This window comes from Parasteatoda tepidariorum, chromosome 2, assembly GCF_982258835.1.
Source record: "Parasteatoda tepidariorum strain Cologne lab strain chromosome 2, Ptep-v5.0, whole genome shotgun sequence".
In the NCBI taxonomy this organism is placed as follows: domain Eukaryota; kingdom Metazoa; phylum Arthropoda; class Arachnida; order Araneae; family Theridiidae; genus Parasteatoda; species Parasteatoda tepidariorum.
Window position 1 is genome coordinate 91,039,805 of NC_141756.1, and position 18,543 is coordinate 91,058,347.

Here is an 18,543-nt window from a genome sequence, read left to right on the forward strand (position 1 = left end):
ATTTCAAAACGGGCGAATTGATTAAATATTTTTGAGAAAAAGTTAAATTTCTTTTAAAAGTTACCAGTTTGGAGAAATTCTGCACCCAGATAAAAAAATAATTTAAATCTATAAAATACTAAAATTTGGATAAAATATTTCAATATTAAAAAAAATTTTAGTATTGAAAGTTTTATTTACACGAAACTTTTCCTCATACTGTCATTTCGTGACATTCATTTATTTGCACTTGCTTAAGTTTGGCACTATGCCTGACAAACATGAAGAACTATTTAAAAAAAACACAACAAGCATTATTTCAATCAACAATATAGCTCTAGAAAAACAGCTGAATGTCAAGTAAACTCAAGCTATAACAGAGGAAAAAGGATATTTATTCATACTTTATTGTCACTATATCATACTTTATTGTCACTATATCTACATGGTATGGTATATACTAGCATTCTAGACAACAATCTCTTTAGATTACATTAGACTATTTTTTTCTGTTTAGGTATCTCTAGAAAATTCTGCTATCATTAATTTCTGGCAGATCAAGATTATCAAAAATATCCATGGCTGCCTCAGATGTTGAATTTGAGTCTTCTCTCTTTCCTTTAATCAGATCTAACAAAAGAACATGAATAATTTTGATGTAACAAAAGAATAATTTTGATGTAAGAAAAATAGATCGTACAGCTTGATTATAATTTTATTTTATTTTACGACCATCGTTGAACAGCTGACCCAATTTTGAGTTTTCAAATACTAATGTTCACCTCCATAGCCTTGTAGTTTTGAACCCAATCCAGAAGGCAAGGGAATTTATGGATCAAATATTGGGATAAATTTTGCCTTCGTGTGGGACTTTTTGATGTAACTAACCCGCATTTGCATTACATGGAGAGGAAAACCACGAAGAGGGTATTTACCGCAGAGGGTATTTCTCGCAGGCACTATGGTAAATACGAGCCAGATGTGGAATTTATATTGACTAGCCATTGATGGGATTCGAACCTTGGTCACATCAGCTTAATTATAACTGTAACAAGTCAAAATATACATTATTAAGCCAAATTTTAAAACTAACAGTTCTTTTGAATTCCCAGGACTGCAAAAAGGACTGCATTTCCCCATGGTCAGGAATCTGAAAGTCCTACACTTCGAGATTTTTTTTTCCATCTGTGATTTTTATTTTACTTTTGCTTCATTTATTTAATGACATTGTGCTATTGCTTCATCGGAACGTTTAATTAATTTATTTATTTTTTAAGGAACAGTTTTTTTCATCTACGCTGTGTTTTATAGGTAATATTAGATTAAAAGATAAATTTTTAAAGCGTAGAGCCTAAGTCAATACTTAGGGGCCATTAAGTCACTGTCTATTTTGACGGGATAATGCATATTATAAAAGTTTTTTTTATAATGTGTAATATAATACTTTTTAAATAACGTCATTGGCTTCAAAAATATGCATGTGGAAATAAAAGGCGATAATGTTTCAAGCGCACAAAATTCGGCCCCCATTTTCAAGACTTGAAAGGCGTGATTGAAAAGAAACAAAAGTGATTTTAAATATAAAACGTAAAGTGGCTAACGAAAAATGTAAACTTGTAAAAACCTCATGAGCCGATAGTGAAACAATCGAACCATCATAAAACGCATTTTCCAGCGCTATGGTGAGGTGGCGAGAAACTAATGTTATTAACAAGGAAATTAGTATTCATAGGAATGAAACAAGATTCCAACGTATCAAGATGAGCTGATGTCACTGGGCTTGTTAATGTATCGTTGGAAACTTTGCGTTTTATATTTCATATCACTTTTGTCTCTTCTCATTTCAACCTGGTAAATCTTAAGAATAAACGTCTATTTTTAAGAGTGCCTGAGAGTCTTAAGAGTCGACTTTTATTTCCGTCTGCATACTTTTAAAAGAAATGAAATTTTTTATTAAATAGGTAATATCTTACTGCTGCAGTTTTTGGGGATTATTTATTTAATGCGTAAATGTGTTTTGAATAGCATTAAAGACTTTATTAAATTCATAAAACCGAAGCACACATAAATAATGTGCGCTACTATAAAATGCAAACATGATCGAAAGAAATCTTCGAGAATTCTTTTTAAATGATGAAAAATTGGATTGGATTTCAGAAACGAAAGGCAAGATGCCAAGCATGTTTCAAAATTTAAAATCAAGTGAAATTCAAACGAAAAGAAAAAAAAACAGGCAGATAGAAAATATAGGAGTAGTAAAACGTCACGTTCATCAATGTTTAACTAAGTTAACCAGACTGAGAAAAATGAAACGTGCTTCTGATAAAAAAAATCACTTCGAAATAAAAAAATTTTGTCAAAAATGTACTTTATGTTGCCAAATGCAAACACTTTTGATTTTTTAAATTGTTTCAATGTCTGGAATGAATTATCCATCAGAGTTTTTCTTGTCAGTGTTGTGAACTCCTGAATTGACGTGAACTTATGGTGTCAATGTTGAGTTTTAAGACACCAGCTAAGAAAATATAGGAGTAGTAAAGCGTCGGGCTCATTAAGGATTAACCAAGTTAACCAGGCTGAGAAAAATTAAATGAAACGTGCTTCTGATAAAAATTTTAAAAAATTCACTTTGAAATTATTTTTTTTTGTCCAAAATGTACTTCAAGTTGCCAAACGCAAAAACTTTTGATTTTTTAAATTATTTCATTGTCTGGAATGAATTATCATCAGATTTTTTCTTGTCAGTGTTGTGTCAATTTCATTGCCTGAAATGACGTGAACTTGTGGTGTCAACGTTGAGTTTTAAGACACCAGCTAAGGATATTTTTTGTAAAGGTTTTTAATAACGTGATAATATAATAATTTAACTCAATATCACTATAACATAAAAAAAAATTTGTTTCGGGTAAAACAACATCTCAACTTTTTTAACAACTTTATCTACCAGGGTGAAATCACAATTTAAGACATTTCTGCTACGCTTTGAGCCATTAAACTTTGACATCAGAACGACTTTTGTTGTTTAACAATTAAGTGTTTTTTAGCATAAATTGCACAATGATAATGAATTTTAATCGCAATTTTGTCTTTCTGAGGTCATTATATGCGTCTTTCAAAATTGTAATGCAGGAAAATAATAAAAAATTATCTATATTAGAGTAAATATAATTTTTTACCCGGCACATTTTTCTGGTCTGTGTGTATTTCAGCCTGTTTTAAACTCATTTCAATCAATTTTTCCCCTGATTCCCTTGTGTTTGAAACGGGCTCTAAACCTTCTAGGCCAATCGCAGTTCCTTTCGAATTCTCAGAATACTTTGCATCTTTTAAAATATTCTTCAGAAGATGGTTTAAATTTTCTCCTATAATCTGTGATTCATACGGAGCTTGGCGTTTCGCACCATTTGAACTCCTTTTTTGATTACGGACTAAGCCATCTGCAAGCGTTTCGTTTGATCCTAACTTGGAATTACGACGAGACTGCTGATGCTGCTTTAATCCTGTGCTATTTGAGTTGAATGGAAGCTTTATGTTGTGCAAATCTTCAAGATGACGCTTATTAACTGTCTTGGTTTCATTCTTGTCCACGTGCTTCATTCCTTTTGCTTTACCATTCCTTTCTCTCGATGTATCTTTTAGAGATCTGTTGGCTTTAAGACGTTTCGATTTGTGGTCGGAACGAGTACTGCTCTCCTTCTGTTTTCTGCCATTAGCTTTGTTTGAAGCATGTACACGAAGTTGTGGTTTCTTGCAATGAAAAGTGCCTTCCGATATAGAAACAGGATAGAAAGGTGGTTCTTCATAAATATGTTCCTAAAGTTATAAATGACACAAAGTTTATTTTAAGCTGAAACAGTTTGAAACAGTAAAAAATGTATAAAAATTTACGCGACGAACAAAATAAAAAAAAATAATAAAAAAGGTCCATGCAACTGCATAACAAATAGATTAGCCTGTTAATTAAGATATATTAGTATTAACTTTCAATAAACCTTGTAATCTGACATACTGTGGCGTTTGCGGATAATTTCTGCTAAAATGTTATATTTATCAAATATCTCTCATCTACAAGATAAATGAAGATAGTTCAATAAATTTCCTACGGCAATATCGAATTCTTTACTACGGTTGCTAAGCAACGGACAGATTTGCCTGAAAAATATTCCCTGGACATCGACTAATGTTCCCTTGTAAGTTCCACCATGATGAACATTTTTATAATCTTAAATTAAACATGAATATATTGGTATCATTATACTAGGAAATAACAAATGTCTCGGAAATTTAAATCCATTTAACCAACTATCTCAATAAGCTTTATTCTAATTCCATAAAAATGTAAAAGTTATCTATCATCCTTAACTAGAAAAATGAAATAAGATTGTAATATGAGATGTCAGCTTAAAATCATGTGCATTACTCTATCCCCCAGTCTTAAGGCTGTTTTTTGAGGGCTTTGCAGTCGCATGAGACAATGCTTCTTTGCAAAAATACGCTATTTTCATAACTGATATGAGTTTGTAACAGTTACTGGTGGCCGTTAGGTCAAGTTTGGTCCATCTGTAGGCAGAACTCTTTGTGCTTATTCTGAAAATAATGCAAAATGCCAATATGGAGAAGAGCTACAGTTTTGAGAAAATAAAAAGCGTTTGTGGTATAATTTTTCAATATTTTGAAATTTACTGTAATGCTGCATTATCTGGGCTTATAAAAATTTGCAAAATTAGGGAATAGGGTGTTGATTTTGCTAATTTTCATCTCGGAGGGAAAATGTCACCTAATTGGCGATTATTCTAAAAAGTTAAATAACTTTTTAAATACTTTAGTCATTTGTCCGTTCTAAAAACCAGCTGTTTCTTTGCCGAAAGATGGCATATGCAGTTTAAAATTATATTTTCACTTCAAATAAGGCACTTAAACTGTAGCTTTTTATTTTCTTTGGCGAAAAAGCTTCGAAAATCCTTGTTAACCTCAACCGTTATCCTGATTCCACGCTGAGAGCTTTAGAATTGATTTCAGTTTTGTAGTCAATCTTTTTTTTATATTTAGTTTGAATTTAAAGTTCTAGTGACAGATCTAGTTGAATGCAGAAGCCCTTAAAGGGTGAGCAAATTTAACTTCGCATGTTTAGAAGAATGAACATTTTTCAATCTGTTAAATTTTCGAGAAATTGTTTCAAAAATTAAATTACTTTTCTACGTTACTAAACAATGGAGTGTAAATAATGTAAAATTTAAGTCTAGAACGAAGAGAGTTCTAAATGACATTTCAGTTAATTAAAGTCAGTTAAAGAGTTCATTCATCCAGCTCAGTTAATTAAACATTTTAAAGCCCCTTTAAAATGTATACATTATGATTAGGAAATAAAGATTATGCTTCTTTATATTTTTGCTCATCAGCTAAATTTAATTTGACGAAATCTAAAATTTCGTAATGCCCATTCTAGTTGTTCACGTCGAAGCATTTGCTTTCTTGACGTTTAAATTTGCTGAAAGGTTTTCAAAGGTTTACTTGTCAAATATTTGTTACCAAATGAACTTGTAACCTTCATCCACTCGAAAAACACCCGATTATTACTTATGATTATCATTTAATAAAATCTTTAAAACTTAAGGATTTTGACAAAATAAATCAATGGTGATGTTAAAAAAAGGACAAAAAAAATATCGTTCTCAGACATGTGTCAATTTATTTATAAGAGGCACTTAAATCCTTCAACCTACCACCAAGCTTTTCATCTATGACGTAGGACATATTTTCACTGAAAAACAACTTTTTTTTAAAAATATTATTAAAAAAATAAAATTTGCTTCCTAATTTAGGATATGATGAGGTACTGCGTCCCGCAACTATTTCCATTTCTACTCTTTAATCATCGAGTTATATTCTTTACAGGACATGATCAACTATGACAAATATAAGAACATTTCTACTTTAAAAATAAATGACTATTTATTGTTCCAGACCTCATAAGTTCATGAAAATCTTTTTTTTCCTTCAGAAATAAAAAAAGTTCCATGTTCCCGACTATTGAGGCAAATTTTATTAATGAAAAACATTTATATGAAACATTTTATCGATAAGAAAGTAACTAAGATCTATTAAAAAAAATCTCATGGAGCGAAAAAATTTTTTTTCCCCAGTGTTATCTATAAAATGTCACTAGTTAACGAGATTTTTTTTAAAGACAGAAAATGATGTATAAAATTTACTTTGTCTATTTCGAAATAATTATCAAGTTGTAAATTATAAATAATTTTTACCTTAAGTCGCCAAGTTCTATTTGCCCCGCAAATGAAGTGTTGTGTAGACTGCAAAGGGTTGCTTCAATTTAAGACTTTTTCTTTTTAATGTGAAAGTGTTTTTAAGAAACTGAAACTTAAAGATAAAATTTTATAACTCGAATAAAAATTCTATTTTTTTGGGGGGGGGGGGGATTCCAAATGCTCTTGCATAAATCTGCATTTTACAAATATTAATTAAGACAACTTATTTTTAGCTGTATTAGAGCTTGTAACTAGAAGCCGTTTAAGGTTTATATGCTAAACAAACATTTACTGTATAATTCTTAAATATCTCAATAGGTATTCTCCCAACTGTTTTCCTACATCACTAATATTGTGACTTTTCCGTAATTGACTACTTGCACTTCAAGAAGATCAAAGATACCCACACATGTGGTCCTATGACGTCAGCTGACTGTTTATAAGCAAAATGACGTGTTAAAGTTGAGTTAGGTTTCTGCACGCAAGTTGGAATGTTAATTAACGTGAAATTAATTAGATGCAGCGCCATAACACGCATTAAATTTGTTGAAATATAATTTTTCTTTGCCTACGTCTTTTACTTTACTTAGATTTATTTTTAGATAGATAACCTTGTAATAAATGATTGTAAAATATTGATAGATAAATGATTGTAACCTTGATACATGCTTGTTTTGTTCTTTTGTGTTTTGTTTTGTGCATCTTCGATGCATAATTATCTTGTTTATGTTCAACATAGTTTCATGCCTGTCTCTGTGTCAAGCAAGAAATATAGAGTGAAAGAATTGAAATATTTGTGAAAAAATATAGAATGTGCCACTTAAGAAAATTGTCACTTGACGAACTTGATTTATTCGAAATAGAATGGAAAGAACAGTTGCTATTGTTAACAGATGCCACGTTTTAACAACCAATCAGGATCGAGGTACTCCCATTACGTCACTTTCATGTATCCCATGGACCTGTAATTTACGTCATCGTAGGTGAATCGTGGCATTTGTTGATTCAGAAATCAATCAGGTTCGACAAACACGCCTAGCGTCACTTACAAATATCCTATTAAATCTGATTTAAATCACATGGTTAGGAATAATCCCTTCACTTCTCGAGTTGCAAGTACCCACTTCCTTACAATTTTTCTTAATTTTGTTGCCCTAACTTCTATGCTCGAAAACGTATAACTCCAGACCCATAAAAAAATAGACAAATAATTACTTAAATTGTTTCTAATTCTAAAAGAAAAAGTGTAGAAAAAATTAAGCCTAATTTAAGAATGACATTTTGGGCACTTTTATCGTTAGCCTTTTTTTTCCCTTCCTTTTTTTTTCTTTTGATATTATTGTCGATTATTTTTGCTCTACAAATATTTCAGGTATGTTTCTGTATTTTCTTATGAATATCTCATTGAAAAGACTGAATTGCACCTCACATATTTTAGCTCATTAATAAAAAAAAATAAAACGAGAAATTAATTTGTAAGAAACTATGGATTTCACAGTGGATTCTTGACTTACTGAATCCACCAATTTTGTATAGATTGGCTGTTGTTTCAATTTAATAGGGTCTAAATAATCATCAGAATCATATTGAAATTCATCAATTTCCGCATAAATATGTTCATCACTGTCCGATCCCTGGCGATAAAATGGCTGACTATCCTTCATAAATAATGGACCCTGATCTATCTGCAAAAGATAAATACTTCAATTTTAAAATAAAAGAGCTGAAACAAATTTGTTGATAAGTCTTAACATTTTTTAAAATAATTCGTAACATCTATTTAAAATATCTTCTACATTTTTTAATAACACTTTTCACTTTCTTTAACTAACTTTCCTCATTCCGTTTTATAATTTTCAACATTTCTTTCAATCAAGTAATAGCTATCATTTAAAATAACAATGGGTAAAGAAAAATGGTATTGATCATTTTTTAAATCAACTATTCTGAAAAATCTATCTTTAACATCTAGGCAGTCTTATACTTTGTAATTGACATAAAATACAAACTTGACAATTAATTCAATCATAGATTTTTACACCAAATATTCTTAAAAAAAAGAAAGGCATTTTAAATATTTTATATGAAATTTAAAATAAAACATGTTATAAACTGACTAAATAATTTTTTATAACTATATATAGTATAAATAAAAAAAATTAACGTACATTTTCAAGCCAATTGAGAAAAAATATAGAGTACACTGTACAGTTGCAGAAAAATGACATCTGACCTTGAATACGTTTTGTTCTAACAATCGAATCATTATGGCTTAAAGAGTTTACCTTAAAAAGACCCATTAATTGATGCAAACTACTAAATTACAAAATCATTTACAAACATCCAAACGCTTTGAAAAAAGGTACGTTTGCTTAAAGAAGAAATGTTTTTCCGTCGAATTTCTTAACTTAGTTAATATAAGGTAATTCAAAACGAATATAGCGATTACAAAAAGCTATGGCTATTTAATGAAAAATAATTTATCGTTAAGATTTACATAGAATGTTGATGGAACTTCAAAATTTTGTTTTGCGTAATACGCAGACACAGTGAAGCGGAATCCTGCTCATGTGCGAGTTCATTAGTGAGAATGGCGAGTCCCGAGCAGAAAGCATTCTGCGTGTCACCAGATCTCCGGACTTGACACCCTGCAATTTCTTTCTATAGGGTTATGCGAAAGACAGGGTGTATGGGCTCCCCATGCCCAAAACAATTGAAGACTTCAAGGAACACATTTGTTATGCGCTTGTGTCAGTGACTGCAAAAGTTTTTCAAGAATGTACCGCGTGAAATGGTCTACCGCCCTAGATGTTGTCCGTGTGACCAAGGGAAGTCACATTTAAAATCTGTGATGCATGTATACACTATTCTGAAGTTCCGTCTACATTCTGTGTAAATTTTATTGATAAATTCTTTTTCATTAAATAGTTATAGCTGTTTGTAATCGCTATATTAATTTTCAATTACTCTGTAGTTAGCACTTACTAATTAGACTATTTAAGGTCAACACTTTAAACCATTAAAGTTCATACGTACAACAGGAAAATTCGGTCATCAACCACAAAAGTTATTTTACACTACTGGCTATTAAAATTGCTATACCAGGAAGGAATGCAAATAACAGAATGATTTATTGGCACATACATTATAGTTGGAAGAACAAGAGATTAAAATTTCAAGATATTTGGATGTATAGATCCTGAGGAATCAGTACCCAGAGCAGCCTCCCCTAGCAGCAATAACTGCAGTTATTCTCCGGACCATCGAGTCGAACAGAGATTGGATACCATGGACGGGTACAACATTTCATGCAGCTTCAACAGTATGCCACAATTCGTTGACCGTAGTGACTGACGAGTGGTGGCGTGCCAGTCATTCGGCAACCATTGACCAGACGTTCTCAATTGGTGAGAGATCAGGAGAAAGTGCTGGCCCGGGCAACAAGCGAACATATTATGCGTCAAGGAAGGTCAGAACAGTGCGAGCAACATGCGGTCGTACATTGTATGCTGAAACGTAACGTTATGGAGGCCTCGAAGATAAGACAGTGCAACTGGCTCTAACACATAAAAAACAAAACGGTTGCTGTTCAAAGTGCCGGCAATGCGAACAAGAGGTGATCAAGACGAGTATCCAATGACACCCCATACCATTACTCCAGGTGATGGGCAAGTATGATGATGTCGAATGCAAGCTTCCAATGGGCGCTCTCTACCATGTCGCCAAACATGGATGCGGCCATCATGATGCTGTATACAGAACCTAAATTCGTCTGAAAAGGCGAAGTCATGCCATTTCTCCGTCCAGGTTTGTCGTTGATCGCACCATTGGAGGCGCAACTGTCTGTGATGCAGCGTCAAGGGTAGCCGATGCAATGGTCGCCGTGCTGACTATCCATGCTGCTGCAAACGCCGTCAAGCTGCTTGTGCAGACACTTATTGTCTTACAAATGACCCCATTTGTTGACTCAGGGTTCGTGATGTAGCAGTGCGATCCCTTAAGACTATGTGGATAACATGTCTGCCTCCTCGGCTGTTAGTAATGGGGTGCCGCTGAGATCCAGCACGGCGGTCAATATGACCATAATGAACCAATCGGATTCATATTTTGTTAACAGTCATGGGATCTCGACCAGCACGAGCAGCAATACTTCGGTATGATAAGCCACAATCCCGGTAGGCCATAATCCGACCTCGATCAAACTCAGACACGTGATTGGTAGGCATTTCTCCTTCTTACACGAGGCGTAACTGAAACTTTTTTATCCAAGAACAACGCTCAAATTCAATTTTTGTATGAGAAAATTACTGTCAAATCTCTTCTTTTATACGCATTGTAGGTATCGCTACCACCGCGTGCTTTGCATGAATGCGCTGATAAGCTTATAATTTGCATATCGCAACATGCTTTATCCGTCCTGCAAATTTCACGTTAGTGGTGTGTTGCCTTCCTGGTGTAGCAATTTCAATAACCAGTAGTGTATAAAACACATATAGTACAGTAAAAGGAATTTAACTGAGAACATTTTTGTACATAAAATAGCGAAATTTATGTACATTGATTAAAAATTAAGATAAAAAAAGAATAACGAGCTATTAGTATAATCAATTTATTGAAAATAAGCAATCATAATAAGAAAAGAATTTCAAAGGCGATATTAGATTTTAGTTAAAAACTTACTCTGATAATCTCTGGCCTGGCTTTACGCAGTTTAGGCTTTTTTGGCTTCGTTCTTTTTCTCAATACAAAGAACCAAACAATAAATCCAATACTAAAAAGTAACGCAGCAACATTTTACATGATTAAAATCATATGACCAAAACTCTATAACGAACATTTAGTTAGGTACTTGCGATTCAAGAATAAGAAGATCATTTATACATAGACACTTGGCAACTCGGACGCTTTGCGCATGCTCACGGTTGAAAGTGTAAACGGAATTTTCTCCATATCAATTCGTGATATCATACAATTCCTTACTTGTGGTATTATATAATTCCCTAGAAGGGAATTTTCCCTACTAGTAAGTAATTTTATAATGTCACAAACTAAGGAAAATTCCGTTTACACTTTCATCCATGAGCATGCGCAAAGCACCCGATACACACACTACGTCACTTGCAGGCATCCAATCACCCTGAGATGAAATAAAAAACATTAAACGTAATTCAGCTATTAAAATGTTAGTCAACGAAGATTTCGGGAAAATTAGTGAAAACGCATAAGCAAATAAAACGGTTCATTAGAAAAAATTTGTGCATTTTTGTGCAATATTTTTACACGAATTGTAATAATTTAAATTTTAATGAATTATTTGTAGATAAACTTATCGAACATGCGGGTGAAAGAATATTAAAGATTATTCTAGAAATAATAAAAATAATAAAAATGAAATAGAAGTTTTAAAAATTATGTTTTTTAAGTTGACTAAAAATGAGAAATACTTTTGTTTTGTCACATTAAGTATAAAGCATCACTATCAAAGGACGTAGGGAAGAATTTTCGGTGGCGATAGAAATTAATTACTAAAGCATAGAACCTTGAATGGGGACGAAAACAAAAAAGCGAAATATTAAAAATTAATAAAAAAAAATCTCATCCAAATTAAAACAATATTTTTTTTAATGATTTATATGAATTATATATATTTTTTAAATCTTTGATCACTTAACACTGAAAATATTTTCATATAGTGAAATTTTTCATTACACATAGAATTTTTACACACAGCTGCTTTGTTTGGGTCAAAAATAACAAAAGAAAAATAATTAAAAAGAAATTGGGATCGCTTTTCAACAGTCACTTGGTTACCAATTGGTCAAATGCTTTTTTTTCTGGTTTGACTCCGATAAACGCCACAACATTTAAAATCATGGGTTGAAAAAACTGTTTCAATTGATATTTATAGTCGAATAAGTTTTCAAAACCAGGCTATAAACGTGTTTCAAAACGTCACAAAATACTTTTCCTTTTTTAGTATTCATATTTATATTAAAATCACCACCAAGACAGTAATTATAAGCTAACAACAAAAAAATATAAAATACTTTAAATTATTATTATTAAATTTATCAAACAGCAGCGGTAACCAAAGCAACGCATGCAATGACTATGCATGCTCACTGTTTACTGTTACTCTTGAACACATATGAAAAGTGTGATGACGTCCAAATAAAGTGCGCACGCCATAAAACCCAAAACAAGACCTATTTTACCACTGGGTAAAAATGTCTCAAAATTCCCATTCTACAAGCAATTTTTTCCCTGATAATCGTTTTCCATTTTAAAAATCTCAATGAAAGATTCTTAATAATGACGCCACATTTGTTTAAAGCTAACTACGACATCTGAATCCTTTTTTTTTACATATAAAAATGCTCTCTACGAAGCAGCACACCAAGATAGACATTTAAAATTAAGGGGAAAAAAACTCCAACTTACATCACAAGTAACACAAATATAGACACGCAAGATATGATGACAATAACTTTGGTAGATATTCGAGGCAGAGGCTTTCCATCAACGTCAACATCTGCCAATGATAATAAAAATATTAATAATTTTACGTCAAAAGTTATATACAATTTTAGAACCTTTTGCCATGATTCCATAAAATAAAACTGGATTTCTACAGTGTTCAATTAAGAAAAAAAGAATATCTGAATAACTTATTAATTATGCTATTTTATTATTTTTTTATTTTATTATACCTATTTATTTGTTTTCAAATTTGTTTGGAAGGAAATACAGACACTGTATAAGGCAAGTACAATATGCAAAACCAACGATAAATAAATAAGCGAATTGAATATATAAATAATTAAGCAAGAGCTACCAACTACTACTTTTGCATTTACTTTTTTAGTTGTAGGAAAACTTAAAAGTTTTTAACAAACAAGAATCATAAGCTTTAGTTCTTTCAGAATCAGTAAAAACATTTAAATTAATTCGAGTGTACTGATGAGATTTTTCTTTCTTATTCTTTTTGTGAATTTTTAGAAAATAGATCGATCTTGTTTTGGAACAAGAGACCTCGATTACAGAGACTTTAAAAAAGAAAGATAAAGAAAACAATAAAAAACTAAACAAAAGTTAAGAATATTGATTTGGGACATTCTAAGCCTCCGATACCTATAAATATTAACTTTTACTAATCACTGGCGAATTTAAAGTAGATGTTTTAAGTTCTTATGCAATAGTTAACTTTAATATAACTTCCAGTTGATGATTGTGTTAAGAATAAAGTGTAGGACTCAATTATTCTACAGTGACAAAAAAATGTTTCTTTTCTCAAATTATCTTGATAACTTGCACTCGACCTAGATAATCTGCACAGTACCTATCAGGTACTGGTTTAAGAAAAACGATTTTTACTGGAACAAAGGCAATGTTTCACTGCGCATAAATTAACATAATGACATTTATTTATTTTTCGCTATCTAAAAATTCATGTTACTACAATGAAACAATCAAAATATTAAGTGATAGGATCAACAGCTTTCAAAATTATAATACAGAAAATCAAATGGTTTAAAATATTATTAAAATTAAGGAAATCAATTTAGATTAATTTATATACTTTTCAATATCTAAAAGAATCAGGTCAATAAACACAAGCAAGCAACCAACAAATTAGTTGATATAACAAGGGAAACTTTTGAGCTTTAATTATAATTGAACCGCCAATATGCACATCTGTACTCTAATCAATGAAAGTAAACAAAGCCTCTGGACACTTGGCATTACCTTTGGCTGATTGATGCCAAATTTATGCTAAGCAGCAGTAATCTGAACAATGATAAATAAGAAAAGAACCGTTATTTTAGGGAGATACAGGGAGATGTAGGTAATGTTGGCAACAAACAAACCTTTTAGTTTACTTTCACTATCAGTTCTCACTAAGCAAAGTATAAGCAAATTGCAGAAAACACTTGATTCCGCCCTTTAAACCTTTCGAGCTTACGTGTCAGCATTAAACGTTCCTAAACAGGGTAAAAAGATAAAACTGGGAGCTCGTTTTTATTTCTTTACCAGTTTATCTGTGGGTGGAGTAATAATAGTTTGATTTATTCAAATCATCACTATTTAGTTCAAAATGAAAATTATATAGTTACACTCTAAACTAACATCGAATTATTTTGAGATTAGACTAACACATATTAAAATATAAATAAAGTAAGTCTATCAAATTAGCCACTCCCACATTTGAACCACCACCTTTTAATTTTTTCCATCCCGATTTTGTACAAATACATTACTGATTCACCCGTCCTAAAAAGGTTAACAGATTACCCTAGTTCATCTGCATTTCAAATCAGTAATAAGCATGTCCATTGATTTCGACCTTTTTTAGAAAAGTTTAGTAGGGTTAGAATGACGTAACATACAGTAAAGGTGTTTTTGATAATTTGGGTATGTGGCGTCATCTTGACGCAACTTATCACTGAGAATCGTTACGTAACATTCATATAAGATAAAAATCAGTGATAGATGGTCAGCATAAGGAAGTAACACAGTTAAAATTACTCTTTAATGAGTGTGACGTCATCTTTGAGACATTTTATCAATTTCATTGTATCATAAAATCAGAGAAAAAGAATTATGAAAAACCATACTTAAATAACGAAACAAAAAGTAACTTACAGATGCAATCCTGTTCGTTATCAGATCCTTCGGAAAATGTTATTGATCCCTTTGGGCAAGCATAGCAGGAATCTTGTGCAGGCAAAGGACCATAGTAATTTTTTGGGCAAGGCAAACATTTAGATGATACTCCACTGCCATAAGTTCCAGGGTGACAGGGAACTAAAATAAGTAATAATTAAATCAAAAATAGTGAAATGTTTTCTATGTTCTTCTTTGGCACTAGTGTAATCACTTTGCTAAAGGAATTATTGACCCAAACAATTTGGTTTACAGCAAACTTTGGCTTGCAAAAGTATTGATTTAAATATTACATGAATACTTCACTATATTTTTCATAGAAACGTTGAAAAATATGAAAAGGTTTATGTCTTTGGTGTTTAACTTATAATAGCAATCGATGTCATAGAGCAGCAGTTTCCAAATGGCGTTCCACAGAACCCTGGAGTTACCCCATGAAAAGAACACAGGGGTTCCGAGACTCAGAACTTGTTTTCGATATGCAAGACGCAGATATGAAAAGCCCTCTAATGGATACATATGACAGGAACAACATTCCTGTTAGTTAATAGGATTATTCAAGCTAGTAAATCACACACGATTGCAAAAAGATTTATTATATCGCTCATGGGCTGCATTTGCGTTAAAACTCAAAAAATCATGTTTTGAGATAAGAGGGTCTAAAGTTTTCATTGCTAAGGAAAATGCATAAGAAGCTCTAGTTTGCTGAAACGAAGATTACCTTCAAGTTGAATTATGAGTTGTGTTAGTATTGCTGTTGAAAAGAATGTGTATTTTCATATTTACACCTGTTCTTAGTCCAAAACGCGTGCTTTTTTAATTGTGCCACTATTGCAGCCTAAGAGCGATATTATGTATGACAGAAATAGTTTGCTGCGAAGTCAAAAATTCTGTGAAGAAATGTGTTTCTGAATTATAGAATGGCTAATTTCTAGATCCGCTGATTTATGCTAAACTATGTTGCATGATAATCACTTGCATTTTTTTTCTTTGCAATAAAGTCAATCCGGGGTTCCACCGAAAGGAGGCTTCCCGTAGTCAGGGAAAAATGTGAACAGCTGCCGTAGAGTATGCCAATAATAATAATTACCCAAATAAATGAGGTTGGAAAAATCAATAACTCAAATAAATTAGCTAAGAAAGTCAAATTAGATGCCTTCAAGTTAAGTCATCGTAGATAAGTCCAGAGGCGGTAAATCATGGTATTTGTCGATTTAGAAGCTAATCAGACTCGACAAATCAGATTATGTGAATGTCTCCAATAAAAATTATCCGCAAAAATACTCTAAATGTTCTATAATTTCTAAAAATTATTTACAAAAAACTTACAACATCTGTCATACGAAGCGAGACTATATCCAGATCGGCACACTCCAAATTCTGCAGGAATTGATGCTAAATATAAGGTAATAAAAAATTATATGAGAAAGAAGATACACAAAAACATATAGAAAGAAAGACAAAGTGATCACCTCAAAATCTGGAGACTTACGATGCTTTTTCAAACATCAAAGTCATTAATAAACGTACCATTTGTACAATTATGTTTCATTTAAAAATTGTTTCGATTAAAGACGCACGATTTTTGTTTAGCTGCAAAGTGGTCACTCAATTAACCAAATTAAGCATCGATAAAATAATATTCATTAAATTAAGTTTTATGATTAATTAAGTATATTCTTTTTGTTTTCAAATAATTTTTCGACCATAAAGAATAAATAATTATTACATGAATAATTAAGAATAAATAATTAGAACATGAATTGTATAGCTTCGAAGAATAATAACAAATGTTGCTATTTTGCAAAATTTTTAAAGAAAACGTCCCAGAAGTAGTACGCCAGGCACAAGTAGTTTAAATACTTATCATCATCAGCATCAGTAATGTGACAGCCCAGGGTATGCCTTAAGAAAACACTAAACTATTATGCATAACCATATATGGAAGTACTTTTACTTTCGTTACTTGTACCGCCGGTCGTACTTTTACTTGTACTTCGTTACTTTTTAAATTTAGTACTTTTACTTGTACTTTCGTTACTTTTTTAAGGAAAAAGTACAAGTATTTGTAACAGAAATATCGAATGAAATCGTTACTTTTTTCTAAAACTCGGTAAGCTTTCTAAAAGAAAAAAAAATTAAATTTGAAAAAAATGCTTACATTTTTTTAATTTATAAAATTAATGTGCAATATATATGCATTCCCAGCTAACTTCGTGTTTAAATACCTTCTGTTTCAACTTATACTGCACATTCAATTATTTTTTACTAGCTCAAAGATCACAAAGCTATCTGAAAACCCGTGTTTGCTTTGTTTATGTTTGTGCTTTTAAAACGCGTTTCTAAAGAGTAAAACAATTTTACATCAATGGTATTTAAATAAATAAAAATTATAAACCAAAAATTAAAATCAATAGATAAAATTTCTTTTTCGTGCAAATCCATAAAAAGTTTGATATTAAAATTATATTTGATTTTAAAATTATATTATACGATTATATTATAATATTCTTCCGAATTTAAAAATAAATTAATATCCATAACTTTCAAAATTAAAAATAATTAAATAAATAACAACAGTTTTGCAAAAACATTAAAGAACATAAGAATATTATTCAATAAAATTTTAAGTTACTTTGAATTTTTGATTTCCTAGAAATGTACTTTTAAATCGTTACTTTCTTTGTTTAGTACTTGTACTTTTTACTCGTTACTTTTTAAAATAAGAACTTTTTACTTTTTACTCGTTACTTTTTCTAAAAAATACTTGTACTTTTACTCGTTACTTTTTAAAAGTAACGTTGCCATATATGTGCATAACTAGTTATGCATAATTAATTTTGGTGATAGTTACTACAAGTATTCTGGCAATAAGTAAATGGTACTTATAGTGAGTAAGCATCAGTGGCGTCGATAATTCAGTTATTTTTTCCCCATCTACTTTAAAATGGAGAAGTAAATTAAAAAATAAATAACTACAGTAGTTTGTAGTGAGTCTTCTTTATATATAATTAGAAATAACTATAATTCCGGTCTTGGATGACATTGTCAGTAGATTTACTGCTGGCATTGCAATGTCTCCAAGCTAAAGTGTCATCCATGCCTACTCGCAGCCAAATCCTAGTGGTGCCCCCTATTATGTAAAATTCTCTTCGAGTTTATTTGGAAATATAAATAAATTACCTTTTAATTCTCGTTTCACTCTAGTTTTCACCTGATTATAATAAATGCGGGGTAGCGGAGTGACTAAGTTACACTTGTATCGTTCTGTCGAGTTAACTTTTATATCTGATATAAGAAATTTTCCGTATTTCAAAGTGATCGGCTTCTTTCTTCGTTCTAAATCATCTGATAATGTAATATCATCAATCGTTTCATTCTGATTTAGTTTATTTGCTGTGGTCTCTTTACATGAAACGACGATTTGAATTATTTTCGGAAAAGTTCCTTCAGTAATGTGCAAATTAAAATAGATTCTAAGTCCACTGCCAAAGTTAAAAATCCCTGTCAATAAAACCAGAGAAGAGAAAAAGTTCATAATTAGCTTTGTTAACTATTTATTGTGGGTAAAGGCATTTTTTCTATTAATGTAGCTTAGAAATTAAGCGGTTCGTAAATTTTTTAGAATTCAATG

The 18,543-nt window shown here is 31.3% G+C and overlaps 1 protein-coding gene across 1 annotated transcript; it reads right to left on the minus strand.

Annotated features, from left to right (window-relative positions):
- Positions 1 to 359: 359 nt before the first annotated feature.
- On the minus strand, positions 360 to 18,543 carry LOC107451949 (uncharacterized). Its single transcript, XM_071177824.2, has 8 exons — positions 18,093 to 18,543; positions 16,239 to 16,304; positions 14,889 to 15,050; positions 12,687 to 12,777; positions 10,926 to 11,016; positions 7,760 to 7,930; positions 3,156 to 3,792; positions 360 to 609 (listed from the first exon to the last, which is right to left on the minus strand). Exons 1-8 carry the CDS (start codon positions 18,445 to 18,447, stop codon positions 503 to 505), a joined length of 1,680 nt encoding a protein of 559 aa, XP_071033925.2. The 5' UTR covers positions 18,448 to 18,543; the 3' UTR covers positions 360 to 502.

Coding starts and splice junctions, on each gene's coding strand:
- LOC107451949 (XM_071177824.2), bottom strand. CDS start 18,447: ATGAACTTTTTCTCTTCTCTGGTTTTATTGACAGGGATTTTTAACTTT. Junction 16,305..18,092: donor AGTGAAACGAGAATTAAAAG/GTAATTTATTTA, acceptor CCTTATATTTAG/CATCAATTCCTGCAGAATTT. Junction 15,051..16,238: donor CGCTTCGTATGACAGATGTT/GTAAGTTTTTTG, acceptor TACTTATTTTAG/TTCCCTGTCACCCTGGAACT.